A 25,961-nucleotide genomic window follows, 5' to 3' on the forward strand; every position below is an offset into this window, starting at 1 on the left:
ACACAAGCTCTGCAGAAGCAATTCTGCAGCTCCCTCAGCCATGGGGCACTTTGTCCAGCACATGGGAACTCCTCACAGGGGATGTGCCTCAACAGTTTGTGCAAAATGAATGATAACAGAAAATTAATTGCCTTAGAAATACCTAGTTAAGCAGTGGTAAGTAAGCTCTGTAGGGATTTTAATGAGGCAAAAAGGAGTTGCTTCACAAAGCTTAGAAAGCATGGCATGCTGGTGCAGTGTGGAGGGGTGGGCTAGAGCAACCCTTGAGGCAAGCCTGTAGGGTACACTGGTGAAAGATGATGTGCATCAAGAATCCCAAAGTGACTCCAAGCATCACAAAAATCAGCAAGACCAGTTTATCAGTTTTTTTATCTGTATCTTATTCATATCTTCATCTGAAGATTAGGACACTATTTTTATGTATTCTATACATGCAGGCATGAATCATAAGACTTTAGCCCAGGTTTGCATTTCATGCAAATGGCAGTACTATAGTATTGATTCATCATTGATTTCTTGTAAAAATGAGTAAACTTTTGGTCCAGGATGATTTTTTTTCCCAAGCAAGACATACTTATGTACAATGATGCAGTTTTGACACATTTTGACTTATAAAAATGAGATTCATTATTAGATTTTCTAAATGCGTCAAAACTGCATCATTGTACATAAGTATGTCTTGCTTGGGAAAAAAAAATAATCGTGGACCAAAAGTTTACTCATTTTTACAAGAAATCAATGATGAATCAATACTATAGTACTGCCATTTGCATGAAATATGTGACCAAGACCATTTAAGAGCACTGACTTGAGAAATGTGTGGATTTAGAAACATTAGCATATCTTAGTACTAACATGCACTCTTACTCATTCTCTGCAGAACAAATATTTGTGCCTGTAACTGTGAAAATAATATTCCATATATATTCATTTACATTCAATAAGCTCTTTTTAAAGACAAATACCCAACCTTAAATGACTGTTTTTAAATGGAAACACTAGGTTCTGTAGCAAATTTTGAAATTTCTGAACATCTACACAACCCCAAGGAAAGAAGGCACCCATCTATGACATTCTGCTGTAATACCTATTTCTGCTCAGATAGTGCTCCCAATTATTTGTTCTGATTTAATGTCAGTGGAGGAAGTAAACAACCTTAAAAAATAAACAACCCTGTCTTAGGGGAAGTTACGGAATGCAACAGTTTGTCACTTGCTAATACAATGCCATACAATATAAAAACTATACAGGATTATTATCTTAAATAGAAAGTAATTAAAAGTAATATTATATGGTGTCCAAGATAATGCCTGTGTTAGCTCACTTTTAGCCCTATGATACATGTGCTGGTTTTTGCTGGGGTAAAGCTAATTTTTTTCACAGGGGCTGGTATGGGGCTTGCTTTGGATTTGTGTTGAACATAGGGTTGATAATGGAGAAATGTTTTTGGTATTGCTGAGCGGGGCTTACGCAGAGCCAAGGCCTTTTCTGCTTTTCCTGCTGCCACGCTGATGGACAGACTGCGGGTGTATGGGAGATTGTGAGCCAGGACAGCTGACCCCAGCAGACCAAAGGGATACTCCAGACTATGTGACATCATGATCAGTATGTAAAGTGGGGGGAAGAAAGAGGAAGAGGGGGATGTTTGGAGTGATGGTTCTTGTCTTCCCAAGTCACTGTTCTGTATGATGGAGCCCTGCTTTCCTGGAGATGACTGAACACCTGCCTGCCCATAGGAAGGAGTGAAGTAATTCCTTGGTTTTTTTTTCTTTGCTTGCATGTGTAGCTTTTACTGTCCTTATTAAACTGTCTTTATATCAATCCATGAGCTTTCCAGCTTTTTTTTTTATTTTTTCTCTGATCCCTCTGGTGGGGGACTGAATGAGTGGCTTCCTGGGGCTTGGCTGCTGGCTGGGGTTAAAGCACAACGGCACATTAACTAGAACAAGCTAAGAAATACAAGGTAAGGATATCTTATGACTCTTGTCTAGGACAGGCAGCCCTGAAATCCTATGATTAAGTAACTGCATTAGCTGATATAAATTCTTTCTATACATAAAAAATTCTTCCTATACACAGAAAAATGCAGAGAGAGAATCAGGGGGAGAGATACACAGAGAAAGAGACTAAAGCGAAATCCAATTAATTTCTGTGAATAAATTACCAGATTAATTCATTCACCTCTTCTGTATTGAAAATATATAGGTTGATTCTAGATTCTGCAGAGGTATTTGTTACTCCATAGCTCTGTCAAAGGTTTTGAATGAGCAATGTGCACAAGTTGCAATTTTTTCAGAGTCTATGAGTTTTCTTCCTCAGCTATATCACTGCTTGCTGTTTGTAGAGAAAACTGAATGACTAAAGCTTCCTGCTGATACGGAACATTGGATTAACCAGTTCAAAGTGGCCCTTGAATGATGCAAAGACAAACATACCCTTGATGCATGAGATGAAACAAACTATTGGATTTTCAAGCCTTGGAAACTTGAGGAAAAAGCAAAGCTGGAGAAAAGAACATAGTATGAGGAAGGAAGGAGGGAAGTATTTGTACAGATGATGGACAGAGGACCCAGAAGAGGGTTTAATCCCATGTGATGAGGGTTGAAATGACTAAGTTAAGTCTTGTTTTGAAATAACCTCTCACCTCAGAATATTAAGGTAAAGAGGGATAAAAAGGAATAGCTTCATACTATAACTTCATACTTCATAGCTAATATTTCTATCAGATTCATACAAAAGAGAGATGTCTGCCATATTTATATCACTACAGTCATAAGTGGATGTTTTCCAGACTCTACATGTTGGAATAGTTCTGATGCTAAGAAAATCAGTTTTATATATCTCCAGAAAACCCCAGAAGGTGGTATCCAGTAACATCTGATAGCTTGATAGCCCCACAAATTTTAAAAGCAAATCTGTAATTGGTATGAATTTTTGGATTTTGTCTTGCTATAGAAGTGAACGGACACATAGGAAAATGAACAAACTCATATTCTGTAAATCAGGGCCTTGAGTCCAGTCTCACTAATGGAAAGGTGAGCCCTGCAGAAAGAGAGGATGGTGATAATTTTTATGTGCCAAGGCACTCATTCCTGTAATATTTTAGTTATGTAAAACATATTCTATATGATTTAAATAAAGAGATCTGGCTATGAGCCAGTAAAGAACCTAGAAGAAAATAAACCAAACTGCTTGTGTGAGACAACATGATCAAAGCCATTGTTTACCAACAGGCTGGCCTAGGAACAAGTTTTCAGTCTTGTAAGGGTCAATCCAGTTCTCCAGCACCTACCTAAGCAGGCTTTGCTGACTTCATTCACGCCAGGTACTTTGATATCATTCCCAATGCACACCCTCATTCTTTGTGTCCTAAAGGCATTTCAGAGGGCTGAGAGATCCTCAATTACATTTGCAGTTTCAGAACATTTTCTGAAACTGAAGAAGATGCCATCATTTGTATTTTCCCAGTTATCACAGCATTCTTGAGACAGTAAATTTCTAGTAAACAAATGACATGGACCAAATCATGAAATTTTACTTTCCCTTTCTGAATCTTTGTCAGCCCTCTTGACATGGTAGATTAATACAACCATACACAAATACAGCTATGCACTATGAACAACAGTAGAGCAAGCTGCAGTACTTGCATTACCTTTACAGGGAACTTTGTGCTCTAGCTAGCAGTTCCTCTGGAGAGTCTTTCATCCCTGACATCTCCTGTCTTTTTTCACTCCACTTTTCTTCTCTGAATCTTTTTCCACTTAGTCATGTTATCTCCCTTCAAGCCTGCCCTCTACACTTTCACTTTTTTCTTTCACTGTTGCCCTTGCTCTTGCTGAAGGAAGACACCATCTGAGGCTCCAGAAAGAACTGAGTGGTTCTCATCCCTGTTTGTGTGCATTAGAAGTGTACGTGCGTTCTAACAACTTGTTAAAATTTTAAGACTGCATGGCTCTCTGCCCCTCTGGTTGCCGTAGGCAGGGTAGAAGCTGAACAGCAGCATTCAATTAAGCTAATTTAATGTTCTATTCCCTCTCCCAAACGGAAAGGAAACACACCAACCCACAAAATACATAGTATGCAAGGCGGGGAAAAACATTTGTTTTGCCGGTCTTTCACAAATTGAACAAAATACAGTTCAAAATTAGGTTTAAAAGGCACAGAAAATAGCAAACGGCCATTTGGAAATTAGTTTTTGCATTTAGTGTCGAAAATATGGCTCGTATTATTTAAAAAAACACAGCATTCTGTCAAAAGAGGAGCCTGAAAGCGCCTTTTAAAGCAGACAATCCTATCTAGTCCTTAGAATAGTGAGCAGCACCACCCAGTGGCAATTTTTTTCCTACTTCATTCTTAATTAAAGACAGTTTACATGCTGCTGAAGTACCATAGCACCCAAAAGAAGGTATTTTTCTTTAAAACGCACATATTCAGAGCACAGTCTGACTTCTAGAAAGATAGATCTAACAATTAGGCAGGCAATAGTCAGTGTAAAATCAATATTCATATTGGATTAATAATACAATATTGTAATTATAACACATCAAGCTGTGATCCAGCTGAGGATTTTGCTTGCTATTATATTGCATTTTTTTTTAATTGAAACTCATCCCTTCCTCAGCTTATAGAATTTTGCTTCCTTTGAGCTTCCTTTCCTTTGCTGTAGTTAGGGCAGGTAAAAAATAACTAGTTCATCTTACTGGTTCTGGCTCTGTCCTTTTAGAGCCTCCTCATTGCTGGCAGTGGCTCTACTCTACACAAAGCAGTAGAAATCCTGGCATCTCAGGGGTACTGGTAAAATCCTTCTCATAAGGAACAACACACAATGCTCCTGCACAGCAAATTGAAAGTAATTTTGAGCTTCTCAAAATGCACTGAGATCAAAATACACAGAGGTCACAGCCTTCTCCTAAATCAGGGAATGGTATTCGGGAATGACAGTAAAGGTTGATTGTCTGTACTGCTTAACTGGTAGCTCAGCAACAGGCTGTTCTCTCTGGGAGAGAACACTTGTTGAATATTTCACTCTGGGAGACAGGACAGACAGATCTGTCCCATGTCTGGATCTCCTTGTTCAACCCAATCATCCAGCATCTACCTCAGCAAGTTTTACTGCACACCCTCAGTTTATGTCCTAAAACCAGTACTCCTGGGGATGGCAAGGGTGCCCTCATCATAGTGCACAATTTCAGAGGTATGGGGGGAAGAAGATTTTGAATGGTAAAGGTGCTTTAGAGTTATATGCACTCCAAACAAGATCCAAATCCATTTGTTGCCCAGGGCAGATGAGGTTAGATTGCTCCAGAGGAAGTTCGATTTTTATTTAAGGTAAGTTTTACTACTGGATTTTATGTTTATGTTTAATTACCCTGATTTAGGTTTCATGCAACCCTCAGAGTCCCAATATTTAAAACTTCTGGGTTCTTTTACTACCTACCACCCTCAAACAGTGGGACAGATAAGGGGAAACTTTTATTTGTGCCGAGGGAAATATGGCCTGGACTCTTATTAAGGAGGGTAGAAGGTTTGTTCTGATAATCTGTCCTAATTTTCTGGCAAACCCTACAGCACTGTTTTAATTCCTCTTCACTATTTTTTTCATCCTAAAACAAATGAAATCCATAGCATCAGGAATATATTCATACATTCTCTCCAACAAAGGCCAAAGAGTGCATCAGCTACTATTTCCTTTTTTACAGTCTTTTCCAATAACTGCTATGGATTTTTTTCAGTTCCTTTGTTACAAATCTTTTGGGAGGACATTTGTGGAGGTGGGAACATTCTAATCCACACTCTTCTTAGTATATATCTAAAGACAGATCAATACAAGAATGGATGGGAAGTGAGAAGCTGATCACTTCTGTGATCAGTCACGTTTTCTGTTATTTGCCTTATCAGAAAAAAATCTCCCTAAAGATTAGCCCATTTCTATCACTTAATGTTATGCTTCATAATAGCCAATGACTATTTCCTCTCTTTTCCTATTCCCTCTCTAAAGCATAATTTTTGATACAAAATCTGGACTGTGTGTAGTACTGAGTGTAGACTGCAGTAATAACACCTTATTCCAGTTGTAAAAATGTTTCCTGCCAGGAAACACTGCTTCAACCAGCCTACAGTGATGCAAAAAATGGTCAGACTAAAACCACATAAAAGTTTTGTTCTCTGGAGCTAATTTCTGCTGGTTAGATGCTATTAAAAATCACTTTTATATGAGTTAAAGAAATTAAGTTTAAGGGGTGTTTATTCATAATTTAAGTTAGTTAATAATAGAAAAGTAATATGGAGAGAAACTGACATAATCCATTTCCATTAAAGTAATGAAAATTGTGATTATAAGCACATACTTCATGTTAGTAAGAAACTAGAGCTTTTAAGGCCAGACCCTGCACTTTCAAGTATTTGTATTTTAAGAAGAAATACAGACATGTAAACATCATTTAAGATCTCAGATCATTAAAATGCCATTGCCATTTAAAGATCCTGGCAAGATCTTTCTTAGTGCTAATTACAAGACAGGGTATGAAGCTAAAGAATATCACTTGTGATAAGTCCTATGAAGGCTATCACCTATCAGAGCTTCTGATATTTGCTTGTATTACTTTTTTGCTATTTGATGTGCTATTGGTATATCTTATTTCTTCTTTAATTTTTAAAATTAATTTAGTATTATAAATGTTATTTTGCCTTTTCTCCTGATTAAATTTACAAAATAGCTTTTAAAAGGCAATTACTTTCACATTTGCTTCTGCTCATTCAACTATCATAAACAGCTAACACTGCATTTTAACACACAACATAAAACAAATATATTATTAAGGGAAAGTGTTGGACAAGGGCACACATTAATTCATTTCAATTAATAAGCTCTATCCTTTAATAATTGATGTCTAGCATTCCTCCTTATATATTTCTAATTAACACAGCTTCAACAAAGCTGCAAACATGCAGTTAATCATTAAAAATAAGAGCTTTATCAATTCAAAAAACTTTTTTGAATACTAGCAAAATTATTTTCATTATTTTTGTTTATTATTTTATTATTTTACTATTTAATTATTTACTATAATTATTTATTATTTTAACAGATATTTTAAGACATAGATGGGCAGAGAGATTTCTCTTTAGCATAACCAGTGTATTATCCTGTTTTGTGTAGACAAAAACAGTGACAAGGTGAGAAAGCAAAAGTATCTAACCATATTTATTGGCTATCTAACTAATCTGTCTAACTGTTAGCTAAAAATGAGATTTTATCTGCACTACTTTTCCTTGACCATGCCTGTTGACCAGAAATGATACATCATTCAGTTAACAGGCTATAAATAATCACTTTAGGAAAATCTTTTCTGGATGAAATTATGGAAATCAAAGAAGGCAAACGATCAAATACGCTCAGCTAAAAGAACAAAGATGTTCAGAGTAGAGGTTTACAAAAATTAAATTTCCTAGCTTTTTATTTTTCCAGGTTTTCAGTCAAAACAGCATACACATTTTGAGGATCAAAAATAGAAAAAGCCTGTCTGAAAATACATTGCAAACAGACTTAATACAGCAGCATCAGCTTTGAACTCGAACATCTGCATTTTACACCAGGTGTCCCTGTAGATCATTGTGAAACTACTTGTAACCCATCTTAACCATGTGTCCACAGTAATCCTGAAGGGTCAGACAATAGAGCTGAGATCAACAAAAGTAAATCTGGCACACTTTTTCTCTCTCTCCTCTCTCTCTCCTCTCCTCATCTCATCTCTCTCTCTCCTCTCCTTCTCTCTCTCTTCCCCTCTCTCCTTCTCTCTGCTCTCTCTTTTCCTCTCTCTCTTAACATGCACTTTTTAAAATTTCCTTTGCAGTTTATGCTTTCAATAACAGAATTAAATACTTTGTGGTTTTCAGTGAGTCTATAAAATAGTATAAATTAGATCAAAGCAAAAGCACCACAGGAAGCTGAATGTTTTCCTCCTTTGAGACAAGGGGAGGGAATAGGAGACTGAAATGCTAAGAGGGAACAGACTGATATTTGGTCATATTTATATGACCAAGTAAAGAGAGTTAAAAGCAATATACAAAAATTTCAAGAGGTAGAGTAATGGAATTGTGAAGTAAGAAAATATTCATATTTGTTGTAAGCCTGAAACTAGAAATCATTGGAAATTAAAGAGAAAAAGGGGCATCTTCTTTTATCAGAAATGTTTTATATTTTATAAATGCATAATATGGAATCAGTTTCAAAAGAAACAACACTGAAAATAAATGCCTGAACAAATGAAGTTCAACAGCTTATTTTCTGAAGAATAGCACATCCTGAGACCTCCACTGACAAGGAGGGGTGCTTAATTAGACATTTGATGCTAACATGGAGGCCAACAGCTCAAAGTAGATTTTACCCTGTGTCTTTACACTGCTAGTAGTTTGGAGAAGACAATTGTTTACAGTAAATGTACTTCAGTTTCCAGCTGGAACCTCTGACTGGACAATCTTCTCCCACCATTTCATATCCACAGGAAACAGAAGCTCTTGCAGCCTGTTTTGCACAGTCCCTGGTGACTAAAGTAGCAAAGAGTAAGAGGACAAGGGCAAGAAAGGATTAGAAGATGAGGACAGTGGGAATGAGGAGGCTGTGGGCAAGTTCTACGATTCATGCTGGGGAAAAAAGGGCTGTGCAGGAGGAAAAAGAGGCTCTTGTGATTTGTAACAGATAAAATGTTTCATTTTTCTTCATTTTTAAAGAAAATATGTAAAAATATAACTCTAGAACTTGTTTGAGTGTACACAGTGTCTGAATTAGAAGCTGTATTGCAAAGAATAATTAGTAAAATACAGGAAACTAATACTGACTGATAAAAGATGGGGAGCAGCAACACCAAAAATAAAAATCTACAAGTGATTGCTCCTGCAGTAACACTGATTTCTCCAACAGTGATAACAGCTAAAGGGCTAGAGAGTGCAATGTGTTGACAACACAGGACTTCAGGCACTGAAATGATAAATACTGAATATGATGAAAGCCACTATTACATATTCTAACAATATTAACATCCATTGCTTGCAAGAAATCCATGAGAGAGGCATAGAACTTAAAAACTAAGAGTTTAGAATTTGTTCCTGTTGTAGCATTTGACATTCCTATAGATGTTATGGAGAAAATGGCTAATATCATGATGCAATATGTGGCTTTCCACACTATAAATTTTTAAAAAGTTTACTTACGAGTATCTATTTCTACCTTTGAATTTGCAGAAATAATTTTCTGCCAACAAAAGAAATCTTTCCTTGATATTTTCAAAGAAATAATACTTTAATGAGTGGTTTTAAGGCTTTTTATTAAAAAAAAAAAAAACAGGAAAATTAATGCTTTTCCCAGCTCTGCTTTTCAGTTTCAAGTCTTTATTTCCTTTTTGACATTAATTTTTCCAAAGCAGATTTTCAGGATGCAAACACAAAACCCCCCTTTACATACATTTAAAACCTGATGTTTTTGCAACTGCTAAAAGGTTGTGTAGTTTGGGTTAGGGGTTTAGGGGATTTTAGTTTGGTTCCATTTTTTAAAAAAAGAAGTTGCATTTAAAAGCATTAAGACCATTTTGGTGCTGTGCTGTATGCCTGCACATATTTATAGAAAAAATAGTCCAATCCCCCTCTGCATATAATATATCTCTTTGTCCATTTATAATGTATACAGGGGCATTCTTAGGTTTAGAAAGAAATAATCATTGCTGAACAACATAATCTAAATGTCTAAAGCATCTGCTGTGTTGTGTGCATCCATTATTGGTATTTAGTTTAGGTGAAGTTCTACAACCTTACCATTTTAATGGGGAAAGGCTGAAAAGCTCAAAATATGCACTGGATGTGGAAGAAAAATGAGCATGCTGGACTTACATACTGTGGAGTACCTTGTAGACTTGATTTCATTCATTTCTTTGTTTCATACTGATGCAAATTAGGCATGACTTGACTCAGAGCATTGACAGTGTGGATGTTCATATGAATTTAAAATAAATTTTAAAGAAGTATTCCTCCCCATCTGCAATTCATTTTAAGATAACAGTAAGTGTTTTCAGTTTAAATAATTTAGTTGGAGTTCTGTGCTATTTATGATATGTTTTCCATTCTTAGTGTGATGCAATGCATTTTTATTCAATGTCATACCTCAAGGTTTTGTAATGTTGTTGCATTATATGTTAAAAGTTCCCTTTCCCTTGACTTCATATTAATTCAGGCTCCATTTCCTCTTCAAATAACAGAGTTAAAGAATGCCTAAAAGTCATTTATTGAAATATATATTAATTTTAACCTGTTAGAAGTATGCTAAGTCCATAGTTTGGCGTACCTTAGAGAAGGCAAATAACCAAGAGTTTTTTCTTTTACCTTATCTTAATAATTAACTTCAAATTTTCCACACCTTTCACAATTCTGACCTGTTTTTACTCTCACAAGAAAACTGTAATTATTTTGAAATATGTAAAAAACTTATAGAGCCTAATAGAAAAATATACAAGATCACTGTAACATTAAAAGAAACTGGCAAAATCACTTACAATGCAGAACAATTTCCCCACAATGTGCCTTATTCATGTCATTAGCAACACTGATGGTGCATGAAGTTATATACATATTTTTAAAACTATATCAAAGCCCAAGACTGAAAACTTTTCTTGTGCTCCACTTACAACTTAGAGGAAAAAATAAAATCAAAGTACAAAACTGGCTTACTTCCAATATGATCAGCACGTAGACACCTACTAAGATGATGGATGCAACTGTTACTTGTGCCTCTATATTTGCATGAAGGTACTGATGCTTCATGGAGAGAGGAACACTTCCAGACTCCTGCAGGAAAGCTTGAATGTTTATGAAGATGGTGCCTCTGGTGAAAGAAAAAGAAGTTTTGCTTATTCCTGGAATGAAATACTTTTTGTTTTATTTGTACATTAATTTTATATTGAGTACTTAACAATATACTTGTTATATCTTTACAAAAGCAGGCAACTCCTCAAACATTTTTAAACAAACTCTATCCCTCTAGAAAGTATTGTTTAGAAATTAACTCTCAAGTACAATCAAGTCTTCTAAATACTTTTAAAGAGCATCAAGAAGTCATCCTTTCCTACCCTTCTGAAACATGCAGTGATAACTAATTTTAAAACATCTTAGTCAAGTCTGTGGAAACTACTCCTTTATTGCATCATTTTTCAGTCTTTTAGCCAACCTGTTTGGTATCTGAAAGGTTCTAGTTGTGATGATCTGCTGATTTCTTCTTGAACTTAAGGGTAGAGACCAGTTGTACACCACCTGCAAGAGAGTCATATTTAGCAGTATTAGCAGAAGTCAATGATAGTGATATGTCTCTGATATAGGGTTTTATTCTTCCTTTTCTCTCTTCTGTCCATTTTTGAGATTTTTGTGGTGGATCAGGCATAAAATCAGCCTAAATTATTTCCCCCTGATTATGTTAGTTACAGGTGCTCAGGTTCAATCAAACTAAATCATCTTCATGCTTTCACTCAATCAATGAAGTGAGAGACACCTCCAGGATGTCCTCCAGAGGGAGGATGCCAAAACACTTTACATTGAACACAGAGAACAAAATTTTAATGCACAGAGAAGACTTGTAAAGACAAAATAAAATACAACTTTAATTAGAGTAAGTTTTCTAATGCTAAAATTGAAACACCTTGCAGCACGAAAGAGCATGGCCACTTAATCCACACAGTGGTGATGGAAATAAGTGATAAAAAAGATGTCAGAAAAAGTGAAAGAGAATTTAAAGACTGTCACCTGCTGCTGGCGCCTCCTCCTTGATCCTGTGTCTTCATTCTGGCTGATTTGCACTACGATGTATTCCTCTGTTTGCTCATCAACTACTTGTGCCCCAAATGGGCCTCCTATGTCTAACTTCAACAGAGCAGAATCACGAAAGTCAGTCAGATTCATAGCTGTTAATAAAGTTATTAAGGTGAAAATTTCCAGTAAAAATGAGTATAGGCTCTACAAGTTCCAGGAAAAAGAAATTAGTCAATTTATATTGAAAAAATATATTTTTCAGCTAAAATGCCTCAGGAATTTTGAAAAGGACAAAACAGATACCTGTTTCCTCACCAAGTAGTACTGTTTTGACTAAGTTTCCTAATAATAAAAGAGTTATAAGTTCTGAAATATATCTTCCCTAGTGATTTTTGCGATTACCAGAGCTTTCACCCGATGTATCAAAGCTTCAAAATAGCATACAGAAATACACAGACAGAAAGGTAAAGCTCTTTAAATACTGGTACTTACTGAAAGACTACACCATTAGCTCAGCAATTTAAACATCACAAAACTTGTACTGGTGAAAACAATGTAGAAACTGCAGAGGACTTTGCCTAATGATTTGCTTTTTGGTCAAAGTTTTGCTCACAATGTTACAAATATCCAAAAGATATTTTCAACCTCCTCTCAGCTGAAGCACTCACAGACTCTTTCACCCTCAGTTCCCTCATCTACTTCTTTTTTCTTGAGTTATCTCACATGAGGTGTGGTCAAACTATACTCCTAGGCTAATATAATTGATAAAATCAGCCAACCATGATCCACAAATCCATTGGAAGTCTAGTCCCAATATATCTAGGGCTTTTTAAACCTAGTGTTGTAATAGTCCACTTCTGGCATGGTTGAAAAATGCATCCTTGTGGCTTGGTGGGTGGGGAAGGGAGGGGATGAGGAAAGCCCAAGCTTTCAAACCCTTCACAGTTTGTTACTGTAATAGAGCAATATTGTAATTTTTTTCCTCCTATCTGTGACAGATAGAAAGCTAATGCATCACCAACAAAACAAAAAATCAAACAAACAAAAATAACTCCTTAGTTTTACACATACATGTTCCATTGAAATCATGAGACTTAATCACATATTTGAATATCTCATGGTTTTAACATCTAATATTTTATTGAGCATGCTACAAAGAGAGAGAAAAATGTACCAGATATACCCACCAAAATAATTTTCTCAAAAAGATGCTTTGTAGCCCACAAAACTCAGAGACTTTGACAGGAAAAGAAAAAACCCAGGGTAGTTAGAGGACTCGGGGCAGTGCTGAGCTCTGTCCTGCTTCCAGTGACCCCCAGAAAGATCAACTATGCTAAGTCAGTGTCTAATGATGGAAAGATTTGGGAGATTATGAGGTCCTCCTGGATCTAGAGAAGAGCAATCTCTTACAGTAACCAAAAAAGCCCTAGATCTAGTACCAGGTGGGCAGCCAATGCACTCAAAGTAATACAAATGTCTCCCTGCTTAGCAAGGCAAGCTGAGCAAACACCACCAGTGACACTCACATGCCATTAATTAAAAATTTAAGTTTCCAAGTATCTGTTTTCTTAGAAGAATCACACAGGAAAGGATAAAAAAGTAATCTCACATGGAACAAATCAGGAGACAAGTCCAGCCAGGAGAATTTACACACACAGCTCTTAGCAAACATAAACAGAAATGACAACAGTTCTCCTTCTGAAAGTTTTAAATATGATTTGGCATCACAGATTTTCTGTGTCATTAGTTGCTATATAATAGGAATATCAATAGGAGCTATAGCTATACCTTTAACTAGAGACATTAATTCAACCTTCTAAAAGGTCTGCTGGCCTGAAGTCATTAACCCTACAGTTTGGGACAACTTTTGGTAGTCAGTTTTTTACAAGGAGTGTAGCCACTTATGTCTTGAAAAGCTTCAGGTGCATATAATTATGGCAGCTTCCTTTTAAGCAATACTTTTAAAATAAATCTGTAATTACCTAGATGACACATTCAGGAGCTATTAGAAAGGATGTCTAAAATTAAACCTTATTTTCAAAAAGAGTGGCTCTTTTCTTCTTTTTTTTCCTCTACACATAAGGATACTTTTCCCTTTCCATTCTGTGCACTTATAAAACCATTATAAAGAGACATAGAAAAAAAAAAAAAAAAGAAAAAGAAAGGTTCTTCTTTGATTGCAAGTGCAACAGAACATCACTCACCAGCCTGCACTGAGGCTCTCAAATCTCATCAGAGTTATCTTTTTCCAAACAATATTTAGGGACTCTGTCATAATTCCATTGTTAGACTACTGCAGATCACAGCCTTTATGAAAGGTGGAATCATAATAAACCAGAAGAAAACTTCAGACATGCTTACATGAAAAAAAATATGATTTTTTTTTATCAAGCTGCTCTTCAGAATATTTTTGTTCTGCCTTACCTTGGTTTTATATTTCCCTTAAATTATTAGAATGTGATTTCTTCTAAATTTTAATCATTCAGATATTTACAATTTTGGGAAAACTCTCTTTTTACTTCTAATATTCCCTTTTATTCTGCAATTTAATCATGCTTTTCCTTTCCTGAATATTTTTTTTTTTTTTGCAATGTGTCCTTCTGTGTGCCCGTTTAAAGTAAAAAAAATCTCCCTGATGAGAATTACAGCCAGAGCTGATATTTTTTATTTCACTTCACCTAAACTGCTTCATTTTGATATAGCTCTATTCTTGAAATCACATTATTGCTGTGGACTAGCCCGTCAAGGGATTTGGGGTTGTGCTTGCTTTGTGAAGCATTACACTGTGGCTGTCTGTATTTACACCTGGCACCAGAGCAGGTCTGCTGCTCCCAGCTGAACCAAGAGCTGCACTTCCTGAGCCTGGTTTTCTGAAAAGGTTTTGAGGAGTATGTGAGTCACCTCATGGTACTTTATGTTTATGGGATGCAGCGGCTAAACATTTAATTGGTATTCATTCACCACAGTTCATGCTCCTGTACTTTACTTCCCTAAAAACACTGATAAGAGGGTGCTTGGAAGATGGAATTCATTGCTTCATTTTGGACCACTGCCTGAAGCTGAGAATAATTGCTCATGAGGAACATCCATTCTCTCTATTAACCATAAAGAGAGACTAGGATGACTAACTCAAGAGTAGCTGTGTGAGTCCCTGCTCTACCCTCCATCATTTCATTATTTCAATATGTACAGAGGCAGCCAAAAAAACCCCGTTTGACAGAGATTCTCAGTTGTATTTGCACACAGATGGCTCCCTTTATGCTTTCTTTGACATCTATTTGTATATCTTATTCTGTATACTGTAGAATGTACCTTGAGAATGCTGTGTCTATAGCTCATTTTTCAAAAAAGTCTCTGTGGTAGCTATACACCATTCATACTGATTTATGACCAGGTCACTTATGCTAGTTTCTCTAGGGTATTACCAGTTTAAAGAAGGCCTTTTCCCTGGGTTTTAGCCTCCATTTTTGCATATTGTTCTTAACTGGTGTTATTCCTGCATTAGCATTTGTGCTTTTCTTTTTTTTTATTTCCTATCTCTGCTTGTAGCTGATGAGCTTTTTTCTGCATCATCCCTTCACAATATAACAAGTTGAACCACACACTTCTCTGTCCCTGTTGGTTTCCCCATCTGATGAATGCTCTATAAACTTTTTATTTTCCCCCTTTTCTGAGTGCCAGCAATCCAGTTCCATTATTGTCTACAGTGGATACATCCTTTCTCTTCGCTCCATCAGTTTGAGAAGTTCTGTAACAAACTAATTTCTACAGCATTTTATCAATTGTGCCTTGAGATTCTGCTTCTTGGCTGCCTCTGCACGTGGTCCTGGTCTTCATCCATGTATTTAACAGCTTGAACATTGCCTGCAGGCTTAAATGCTTAGTACATTTCCAACAACATCAAAAACAGAAATTATTTTTAAATGCTTTCTGCAAGGCAAAATTATGGAGGAGAATCTGCCAGTAGAGAACTAGAGTTACAAAATAAAATAATATTCAAAGTGGAAAAGGAATTAAAGGGATTAGAGAGGTTTTGTAATTAATTACATTAATTTATGCTCCCTGGGGAAGAACCTTCAAGGAAGCTGAAAATTCTGGTAAAGTATGACTATATTCTTTGCCTCACAGTCCTTCTTTCTATAAATATACCTCTTGTTCAGGGAGTGGGAAACATTGTTTTCCATGTCACTAACAGTCATGGCATGATTGCAAGCTTTCTAGTGACCTTTCCTTGCTACATGATTAACAGTCGCACCAAGAACACAAATTCATGCAGAAACCATTCTAACTCATATAACTTTAGCAAGGAATTTGATAATAAGGTATCTAAAGTTTGCTTGTCCTAGAGACTCTTCATCCACATGTGGAATTGTTCTAAATAGTTCCACTGAATCCAATAAAAGAGAAATCTAGCCTACGATTTAAAATTCAACATACTTTTTACTATTGAGATACATCTTCTAGTTTCTGAATTTGAGACTAATTCTGGACTGGAAGTGACAAAATCTCTCATGGAGAAGATGGAGGTACATCCATTAAAATCGCCCCTCTCTAGTCAATTTGATATCTTTGGTTTTGTCTGATTTGGAGTAAGCAGATACCCATTCAGGTGTGAATTCAAGTTATGTATTTTTACTGAGTTTTATCTTGAATGTAAAGAGGAAATGAGAAAGAAACTCTTCACACTGGGTGCTCTGAAAATATTTAATTTTCATAATGTCATCCTTTCCTCCAAAAATTTTACTGGGGAGATATCAAACACCTAAACAATCAGACAATCAATCACATCACAAAGACTTTAAAATATATTTATAAAAATGCAAGATCCTTGGCCAGACTCAGGAAGAAGTCACTGTCTACTCCCAAGGTAATTTCTGACAATCTGTTCAAAAAAGGAAAATTAAATTGCTTTGCCCACACTGATCTAACCTTCCCTGACCTATAACATGAATGGGTGCAAGTACAAATGTTGAGAGGGAAGAAAAGGTTGTTACTGAAGCAGTTGTCAAGGACAGAGTAAAGATCAGAATTCACACCTCAACGAGGTAGGTGTGAGATCAATTGCACAGAAATGAGCAGAAGACTTACCCTTTTTTATATAAAGAAAATATTTCTACTATTGAGAATTGTAGAAATAGCTATAACTGTATGAGATAGAGTGAAAGAAAGAAGGCACTGTATCAGGGAGACAGGCATTTCTTTAAATGACAGTGAAATAGCATACAAAATTTGCATAATTCCTTAAAAGCATGATGAATCCCAATTACTTTTTAATTTCATAAAGCCTACTTCAAGTCAAAATGTTAGCGTCTAGTTCTGTTCCAGTTGTCCATTCCTCATTGCTGGATAAAAGTTTAAAATTTGCTTAGATAAGGGCAGTAGTTATTAGAAACAAAGGAAAGAACACAAAGTATATTTAGCACTTCAGAAAATTTTTCAAGTCTGAAAATGTATGTAAGTTGTGGAGAAGAACAAGAATATTTTTCATTCACTCTTTGATCACCCAGTTAATGGAGAGACATTTCCTGAAGGTCTGAATGGCCAAAAAAGTTAAGAAAATATAAGAATGTTCCTGTCTTAGAATAGGTACATGTAATTAACAAAGAAATGCTGGAATTTATTTAGACTCTTTATGTCTTCTTCTATCATCTTAATAATTAAAAATGTTCTCCTCTTAACATACAGCCTTTGAAAAAAAAAAGATCTGAAAATGATTCACACATTTTACATCAACAGTGATATTGAATCTTGCTTCCTACAGAAATTGTCCTCTAGTCAGACCTCATAATAAACTTACTTCTTTCTGGTATTATAGAGCTGACTTAGAATTTAAAAACCAATAAATCCCAAGTGTTTATCTTCAAAGAGAGACATTACTAATATTTTGAAAAACTATACTAAAATCACTGAATTTATGTCTGGTGCCTATAGGGAAATCACTATCCAAAAAAAACCAAACCAACCACACACAAAATTACAAACTCAGAAAGCTTCTATTAATTCACAGCAGACCAGATGTTGTTTCCAGAATCTGCAGCCAGCATTCCTCAGTGTTACATGCCAGGTTTGTACCAATGGGGATGGGTAAAACAACAGGAGATACACATGAGCTAATACTGATGGAGGTAATGGGAAGAAAACCAGTTAGAGTAAAACCAAACCAGAGGTAAAGGTATAGCAACACAAACAGAGATCTCATCTGAAAAGAAGGTCACCTCCACACCATCTAATGAAGGCCTCTCCCAACACCAGAGAAAGAAAGTCCTGCCCTCTGAGCAAACCTGAGATCTCATGGGCATGGCAGAGAAAACAAAAATAAAAAAACAGGTGACACCAGGATGACAAAGGACATAAAGACCAAAAATAATTACTCGATTTGCTTTTTAAAAATGTTACACATTTTGTTTTGATTTTTCTAGTGTATGGAGATACATTGTATATGTGACCACACATTCATAACAGCAATGTGCTTGGGCACATCTGGAAAGAAACAGAACTGAAAGGAAGGAGTACAAAAATTAAAAATAAATAAATATAAAGTGGTTAGTACCAATTCAACACTTCTAAACAGCTTTTGAAGCAGAAGTAAGAGGTAAAGTGTGCTCATTTACATAATTTGACATCATATGAGCTAAGGTACTTTTTTTCCACCCAGACCTCCAAGGGCTTTGAGAAAAGGACTACTGCAGCACACCTACAAACCTACCACTAAATTCTTACAGTCATTCAGAGAGTAGCAGGTAGTGTCCACTACCTCAGTCTGTCAGCCAGCATAAATTGCATCTTCAGCACTGCTGTCTGAATGGTTAACATTACCTCAGCCTGGCCAAGAAGAGGAATATAAACCACAATACAAAACCACTGTGCAACAAAGCGAAAGACAACCACAAGACATTACTGCTGTGCAAATGTAGACTGACAGCATCAGTAAGAGGACATTCAGGATTGCTTGCGCCTTCTCCAAAACTCTTTTAGAAATGCAATCTTTCTCCTTGACTCTTCTGCTTGAATTACTACATCACCTTGAAAAAGAATGATGGCTTTGCTGGATTGCTTGCCTCTCACTTCCCCCAGCTCAGTGACATCAGACAGTAGATGAAACATCCAGTTTTCAAGACACATTACACAAACAAAAAAGCTTTAGCTTTGTCAAGTAAGAAATAGAAATACTATATTCTGACTGCCTGACAGCTATTTATCTCAGTGTCCTGACCTGATAGGTAAAATGTGAAATACAGGAACACCCATTTGTCTAAAATCCCAGTCCCAACTATAATTCCCTGGAACAAAGGTAATATTTGGTTGCAGGTGTGTACAATGTGTACAATGCAACAGCTATGTGCCCAACCCAAGTCTGGAAAGAGAGGAAATCCTCAATTTATGCTATGACACTTGACTAAGACTTGAACTTAAAGACTCACTTTCAATTCATCTTCCTTTGGCAGATAAGGCTGTGACAGCAGTGATGCTGTTCAACACCACACCACCATAGGAGCTTTCAACAACAGTTTCAAGGAGGACCAAAAACACTGATGTGAACAGGATATTGATGGGAGTTTACAACTGAAGCTGTCATTGGTCCTACTAAAAGTCCATTTGCTTCCCTTGAAAAAGCAATCTCAGTCTCAACTTTTAATTATGAATTGTCCTAAAGCACTTTTTTCCTCATTTACCCTACTAATTACTACATTTTATAGTGTCAGTATTGGTGACAATGAGAATGCTAATAATTAAATCTATTTCAAATGGACTGTCCCTGCCCAAAGCTATGGAATTGACCAGTTATGTAGAAGAACAAAGCATCTCAAAAATGAAAACCTACTGCACCTTTTCAAAACAAGGCACCTTTCACCCTCTCCTTGTGAAATGTATCTACAGGTGCATCTTCTTTTAACACTAGTGAAATAAGAGTCAAGCAGATTTCAGCCCAGACTGATTAAACTAGAAATAAAGTGGGAAGAAGAAATGTAATTTGTTTGCAAAAGTTATTGTCTGTTTACTAAATGAATGTTCATCCCTCAAAGATTTTCACATTCAGATCTGTATTCAGCTATGATAAATAAATTTTATTTGGGGTTCTTCTACTGCTTGTTCCTTTCAACAGTTTCTTGGCCCTAAACAGGTGCCATTCAGTACAACTTAAAGAGGGAGGACTTGGGCCTTTGTCAAAGGACAAGTCTGAATGCAGCCCAGGCTCTGAGGACACACAATCCTCTCAGCGTATAAGACAGAAAATGCACACCCTTTCAACTACTGTATCAATGAAACTTCAGATCAGATTTTTGCAATGAAAGAAGGATACAGAAGCTTTCCAGAGGTGATACAGCCAACATCTGCCAGGGCATACCTTGATCTGGATAAATGCCAAATAAAATCTAGGGCAAGGATGAAAAAATAAACATTCATTAGTAACACAAAAACTGTAAAAGAACTGCTAAACTTATCTCAAATACTTTAAAAATACTCTTTCAAGTTGCACATACAGTATTTTTAGTTATAATTCCACCAGAGTTGAAAAGCATCTCTGGGATACTTAACAAGGGTAAGTAATATTCCTTCTGTTAATTTACAGCCAAAGTCACATATTTTATGCTCTTTTTCAAAATGTCTCTTAAGACATTTGTAATCTTCAGGATCTGTCTGGAAAGCAACACCCATACCTGAGGAAATTCAGAGTATCATCTATTTTCTTCCCAGCAGAAGCCCTGCAACCCAAAATTGAGTTCCTCACGGCCACTAAAAGAAATAAACTCCAACTTTTTGAAATTTTTCTCTACACTTTCAGTCAAAGATTTTGCTAATTTTGAAGATTTTTTTAAGGGAGGGCAGCACTTTGGCCACCCAAAGGAGATGCCAACCTCCCCATCACCTTCTGCCTTTGACATTGTGAAGTGCTGCCATTGCTGCGGCATCCTCCCCAGCGCAGCTTCCCCTATGAGCATTCCTCAGGTGTCAGAAGATCCATCCTAAATTCAACAAGCATCCTTAAGGGACCTACGAATTTGGGTTTAATCTGTCTCTTCCTCCAACTCAACTGCTTACCCAACCACATTTTCCTGAGGGGTAACTAGAGCACCAAATAGGAGTCTGATGAGGCATGAAGCCCTGCACAGTATCGTCATTTTTGCCTTGAGACATTTTCTGTGTGGTAAGAGAAAATACCAAAGCTCATTTTGAACTAATTCTAAAGAAATAGGGGGCAGGGGAAGACTAAAAATTCAATACTTACAGAGCAGACAACTACAAAGATAAAGAGGCCTGAAACTTTCAGGAATTTTAGGCAACATCTGAAACACAAGGGAACACGTATTTACTATCTGGCTAGTTTAAAAACAATAATTTCTATTCTCTTAACAGCTCTGACATTTCATAAACACCATGGTAAGCACTTATGGGTGATAGTATATCACATCAGAGTACAGACACCACGAAGGAAGGTCTTGGGAAGCCTTGGTGACTACCGGGGCTCCTGCACCATCTCTGCTCCCAGCATGGTCTCAATGCACTGGATGGAGGATTTGCCCCTTGGAAAATCTAAGGGAAAGCTGCAGAATGAGCTGGTGCTGGATCCTGGAACCACTTGTCCACTAGTGTTGCTGGCCCCTGGCAGACTAAAATCGCCCTCAGCTCATTCTTGTCTCTCCCAGAGAGGCAAAGGAGCATTGCTCTCACAGGGAGGTGGCATGGCTGTGCTGAAAACAGAGCTTGTGGCATAGACAGATAGTGTCATGAGTGACTTCCTCAAACTGGACTTAGAATACACACCTGAAAAGTATTAGAAAAAGCAGTTTGAAGACAAGAACAAATTTAAGAATCTTCTGGGTTTAACAGTATATTTTAAAACCAAATATACCTCATGAGCATAAATCTACTAACAAAACTAAATCTTTTTTTCCATGGCAAATCTGTGACCATTGAAGGAATGCCCTGTTCTGAAAATGAGATGCCATAAAATATTCTGAACTGTCCAAACTTACTACTGAGTGGGTTAGGCAAGAATAACTCTAAATTAAAATGTGGATGTTGAGATGTTGAGATAAGGCAAGAATAATTCTAAAATGTGGACATTCTCTTGGTCTTGAGAAAGAAATCTTAAGATTTAACATTTTCAATTTACCATTTTTTAGTCTTACTTAAAAGACAACTCAACTAAAAATTTTCTGACTGCCCATCAATGTGTTCTACTGATGCCTTAATTTACAGAAGCCTTTCTGTTGATTTGACCTCGTTACATATTTTCATTTTGAAAGCATCAATATTCTTATTCTATTTTTTTTTTAAGTAAACATTCAAACCTTGTTTTTCTGACAGAATGGCAAATGCAAGGCTTGATTTAAACCTGATGACAGGCAAGAAGGAAAACATTTCAAGTTACCAGGATAATTAGTTGAAAAATGAAGAGTGCAATAAAAAGCTGCATTGACAGATGCTGAAGGACAAAATATTAAAGCAGAATAGTCTGAAGAATGTTAGAAATTATTTTTAACCACAGTGGAAGTAAGTCCCTAAGTCAATTCATTGACAAAAAGCAACATAAATGACTGAAAACACATTTTCCAAAAACAATGTTTTCCAAAGTTTCCCCCCCTTTTTGGAACTTTCCAAACAGCAGCTAATAAAAATCAGCAGCTAATAAAAATATGTTGTCACAAACTGGTACAAACAGGCTACAGTCCTCTATTTAATACAAGTGGTAACGACTTTACCCAAACTTTGTACAGCATGAAAATCTAGAGAAGGCAGAGGAAGAGGAGAAGGAAGCCAGTTAGGTGACTTCTTCTAGTGGCTTCTTCAAATAGCCCTGCTCTACTGAAAAGCAAGATGGCAGAGAGAAGAAAGTAATACAGGCATGAAAAGAATGGAATGATGACACAGGCCATTATCAACACTTCAACACTGATAACTTAGTTTGGTATTATGTGATTTGTGGAAAATATTTTGTGCCAGCTTAGTCATAGAGCCTCTATCCTTCCTGTCAATTTTACCCATCTCTACATTATGGTTTTGTTCTGTAATTTTGAGAATTTATTTTGTTATGAATTAATAAAGTGTAATCCAGACTGGCTAAATTTTAATGTACTTTATATTATTTGTTTGCACTTTGGACTTTCAATTTATAATTTATAATATTAAAGTTATTATTAAAAAACTGTTGATTTTAAGACACAAGTGAAATAAAATGCTAATTAAGCTTTTATAAATTAATAACAACTTGTTTGTAAATAGCAAACTCATCCAAAAGAGCTGGCAAGATGTAATAAAAACAAGGTTTTGGAAATGGTTTTAATAAATAAAGAATTTAGAAGGGTCTTTTCCTCCCGTCTGTTTGTTTTCATGGCAATTTTTATTAGGCAAGCAACATTTTTAACAGCTTACATCGAGACATGATCAGCTTTTGACACACCCATAGTTTGCAATCTGTCTCTTCCTACAGTGTTAATCTGGCACAGTGATGCAAGTACAAGCCCTGTGCCAAATCCTACACTGATATATGCCTCCAGTACAATCCTATCTGACTTCAGCTGGAAATTCATGGAGTATAAATCTATGAAGAATTTCACCCCCTCTTCTAAGCCAAATGATTTTTGATCTGCATATGGTGCTGGGCAGTTTAGCTTCATTTGCCATCTCAGAAGTGTTATGATTTACAACAGCCAAGGAGCTGATCCCATATGTACAGCTTGCACTGCAGCAGTGAAAATATTTCAGGGAAAGTTCTGCCAGAAAAAAACGTGCTCCTCCCCAGAATATAAACCTATGCTGTACTGGAAACAATGAATTTCACACTCCCAATAGATACCTTTGTTCCATCAAGTACCAGGGAAATCTACCACAAGTGTGAGGAAAAACACCTGCCAAACTTTTTTGCGTGCGCTCACATTGCACTAATTGCAGTCATTGGAACTCTCCTGCTCCATTTGTTCAGCAGCAGAGAGGGAAAGCACAATACCGTATGCACAATGAGAAGAAAACAATTGTGAAGTGATGAGCTAAGACAACAAACAGATTGGGAAAAGATGTACTGACATTCCGCTGGACAGGCGTGGCAGATCAACAAGGAGATGTGGACCTGCAGTGCTGGGCTCCAGGAAAACCCTGCAGAGCTATTTACAGACACCAAAACAAACTAGAAAAATAATTGGACCTCTGGAAGGGGCAGAGGAAATTAGTATCCAAGATTAAAGGTTTTGCTTCTTAAATCCCCAGCAAAAATATCCTGAGAAAATTTGAAGTTAAGCTCTTATGATGTTGCTATCTTTTAATATATTAACAAATTCAATTTCCTCTATGCCGAAATGATGTAAAAGGCTACTTTGGGGTAAAGCATGAAATATACTAATGTTGTCCAAGGCAGAAAAATGTTCAGTTATATTTTGCTTTGTGTATATGTGAAAAGCTATTGTAATGACTACAGAACTTTTACACATATATTTTAATTAAAGTGAAGCAACAAAACACTGAAGAAAAAGATTCTGTGGAATCAACCACAGGGCTTTTAAAAATAGTTTCAAAGAATGTTAAAAGCAATATAGGGGGTATTTAATTACAAATTTAGAATGTCATGTGATTGATTCTTGTTAGAACAAGGGGCTATTGACCATTACGAAGAGTCAATTTCAAACTATCAATGTCAAGATACTATCTACATATGAAGTACTAGTTTATTAATTTTCATAAATAAATACTTTTCTAGACATCTATGCATAAAAACAAATACATGCAGAAATTAAAAAAAAAAATTAATGTTTTAATTCAGACCTCATGTTTGATAAATTGAACTTGACATGAAGGTTGTCCAAGATTTCATATTTCTCAGAAGAAGCAGATCTAGGGAAACTTGCCATCTCACTTTCCAGCTGAAACCTTTGCTCAAATTCTGCAGAGCTGTTGTCCCATGAATCATCATCTGTGGTAAAATCTGGATTATGAAGAGCCATACACTGCAACCTGTCACACATTTTCAGTAAACATAATAAAACAAAACAGCGTTTTACTTCAACAGGTAGTAGATGTAACTAACCTTGCAGAACCTTACATTCACTCTGAGAGATTTTCATGGAAAATTTCATAGAAAGAGACTTGTTCAGTACAGACCAAACTCCCCTTGGTGACACAACTGGGTAGACTAGGAAACAAGAGTAAAGACCCCGAGACATTTAGGTGCACCTGAGAGCACCAGCTCTCTGATACACCAGGCAGATGTACTTCAGGATTTGATGTGTAAGCTCCATCATCAGGACCTTCCCTACAGATCTGCTATGCCTTTCAGTGCCCTTTATGTAACAGCACATAGAGGAAATAAGAGCACAGAACCTGCAGCTGTCTAAGCTTAGGGTTCTCTAATCACCCTGACCTCACACCTTACATCCTTCCCTTCTCCTCTTTCAGCCCCTTCTCTGCTGCCAAGGTCCTCCAGAATAATTCTCTGCTTACAGCCCCTGCTATTCACTTTATTTCCCAGCAGGTTTGGTGTTAGGATATAAGAAAGAACCACATGCAATTAAACAGAAGAGAACTTAGAAAAAAAAATATTTTGAGAAAAATTAAAGTAACTCACCCATTTTCCTCTGAGGAAACCTTCAGTAGTGGTGTCTTTTCTGTAAAAACAGTGCTTTTTGACCTCAAGCTGAATAATTTTGAAAAATTGAAGTGGTATCTTTGAAGGGAGAAAAAAAATACAGAATAGTAAGTCTGCAGTAAAATGATTCACTACAGATCTACAGAATATTTTGCTACAAGTCCATCCAATTAGTTAAATATTCTTTAAGAATGGTGTTGACCTAAATTAAGGTTTTCATTCATTAAGTTTGAACTGGTCATGGTAGTTACTTTCTTATACTCACAGGGGACTCATCCATATAAGTTTACACTAGCATACCTCATAAAACATGAGATATTAGAAGAATTTATTTCCCACAAATGTTATTTGAGACATGGATCACCATCTACAAATCCACTAATGTCTACAGTAACCTTGGTACTCGGTATTAGGGAAGAAAATCTGAATACAAGTACTTTGTTTCTACAGCACAATCCCTTCCAAATGGTTTCTGTTAAGTCTTTGTCCCGGTGTTGCAGATAATTAAACAGAGTGTAAGAGACTTTTTGCCATATTCCAGCTTAGCATTGTGAAAAAGCTTTTTTTCTCAGGTGTAATCCCCAAACTTAAGATG

General features: G+C 36.4%; 1 protein-coding gene across 1 annotated transcript in view; it reads right to left on the reverse strand.

The window, feature by feature from the left end:
• OCA2 (OCA2 melanosomal transmembrane protein) overlaps positions 1 to 25,961 on the reverse strand; it is a 185,928-nt gene that overhangs the window by 109,306 nt on the left and 50,661 nt on the right. Inside the window, exons 4-10 of the mRNA XM_058850116.1 lie at positions 25,346 to 25,444; positions 24,547 to 24,735; positions 21,017 to 21,074; positions 20,090 to 20,162; positions 11,782 to 11,939; positions 11,213 to 11,295; positions 10,717 to 10,870 (exon numbers count right to left, since the gene is read on the reverse strand). Of these exons, the coding sequence (XP_058706099.1) occupies positions 10,717 to 10,870; positions 11,213 to 11,295; positions 11,782 to 11,939; positions 20,090 to 20,162; positions 21,017 to 21,074; positions 24,547 to 24,735; positions 25,346 to 25,444 (814 nt within the window). The remainder of the gene's footprint in view (positions 1 to 10,716; positions 10,871 to 11,212; positions 11,296 to 11,781; positions 11,940 to 20,089; positions 20,163 to 21,016; positions 21,075 to 24,546; positions 24,736 to 25,345; positions 25,445 to 25,961) is intronic.

This window comes from Poecile atricapillus, chromosome 1 (genome assembly GCF_030490865.1).
Source record: "Poecile atricapillus isolate bPoeAtr1 chromosome 1, bPoeAtr1.hap1, whole genome shotgun sequence".
In the NCBI taxonomy this organism is placed as follows: Eukaryota; Metazoa; Chordata; class Aves; order Passeriformes; family Paridae; genus Poecile; species Poecile atricapillus.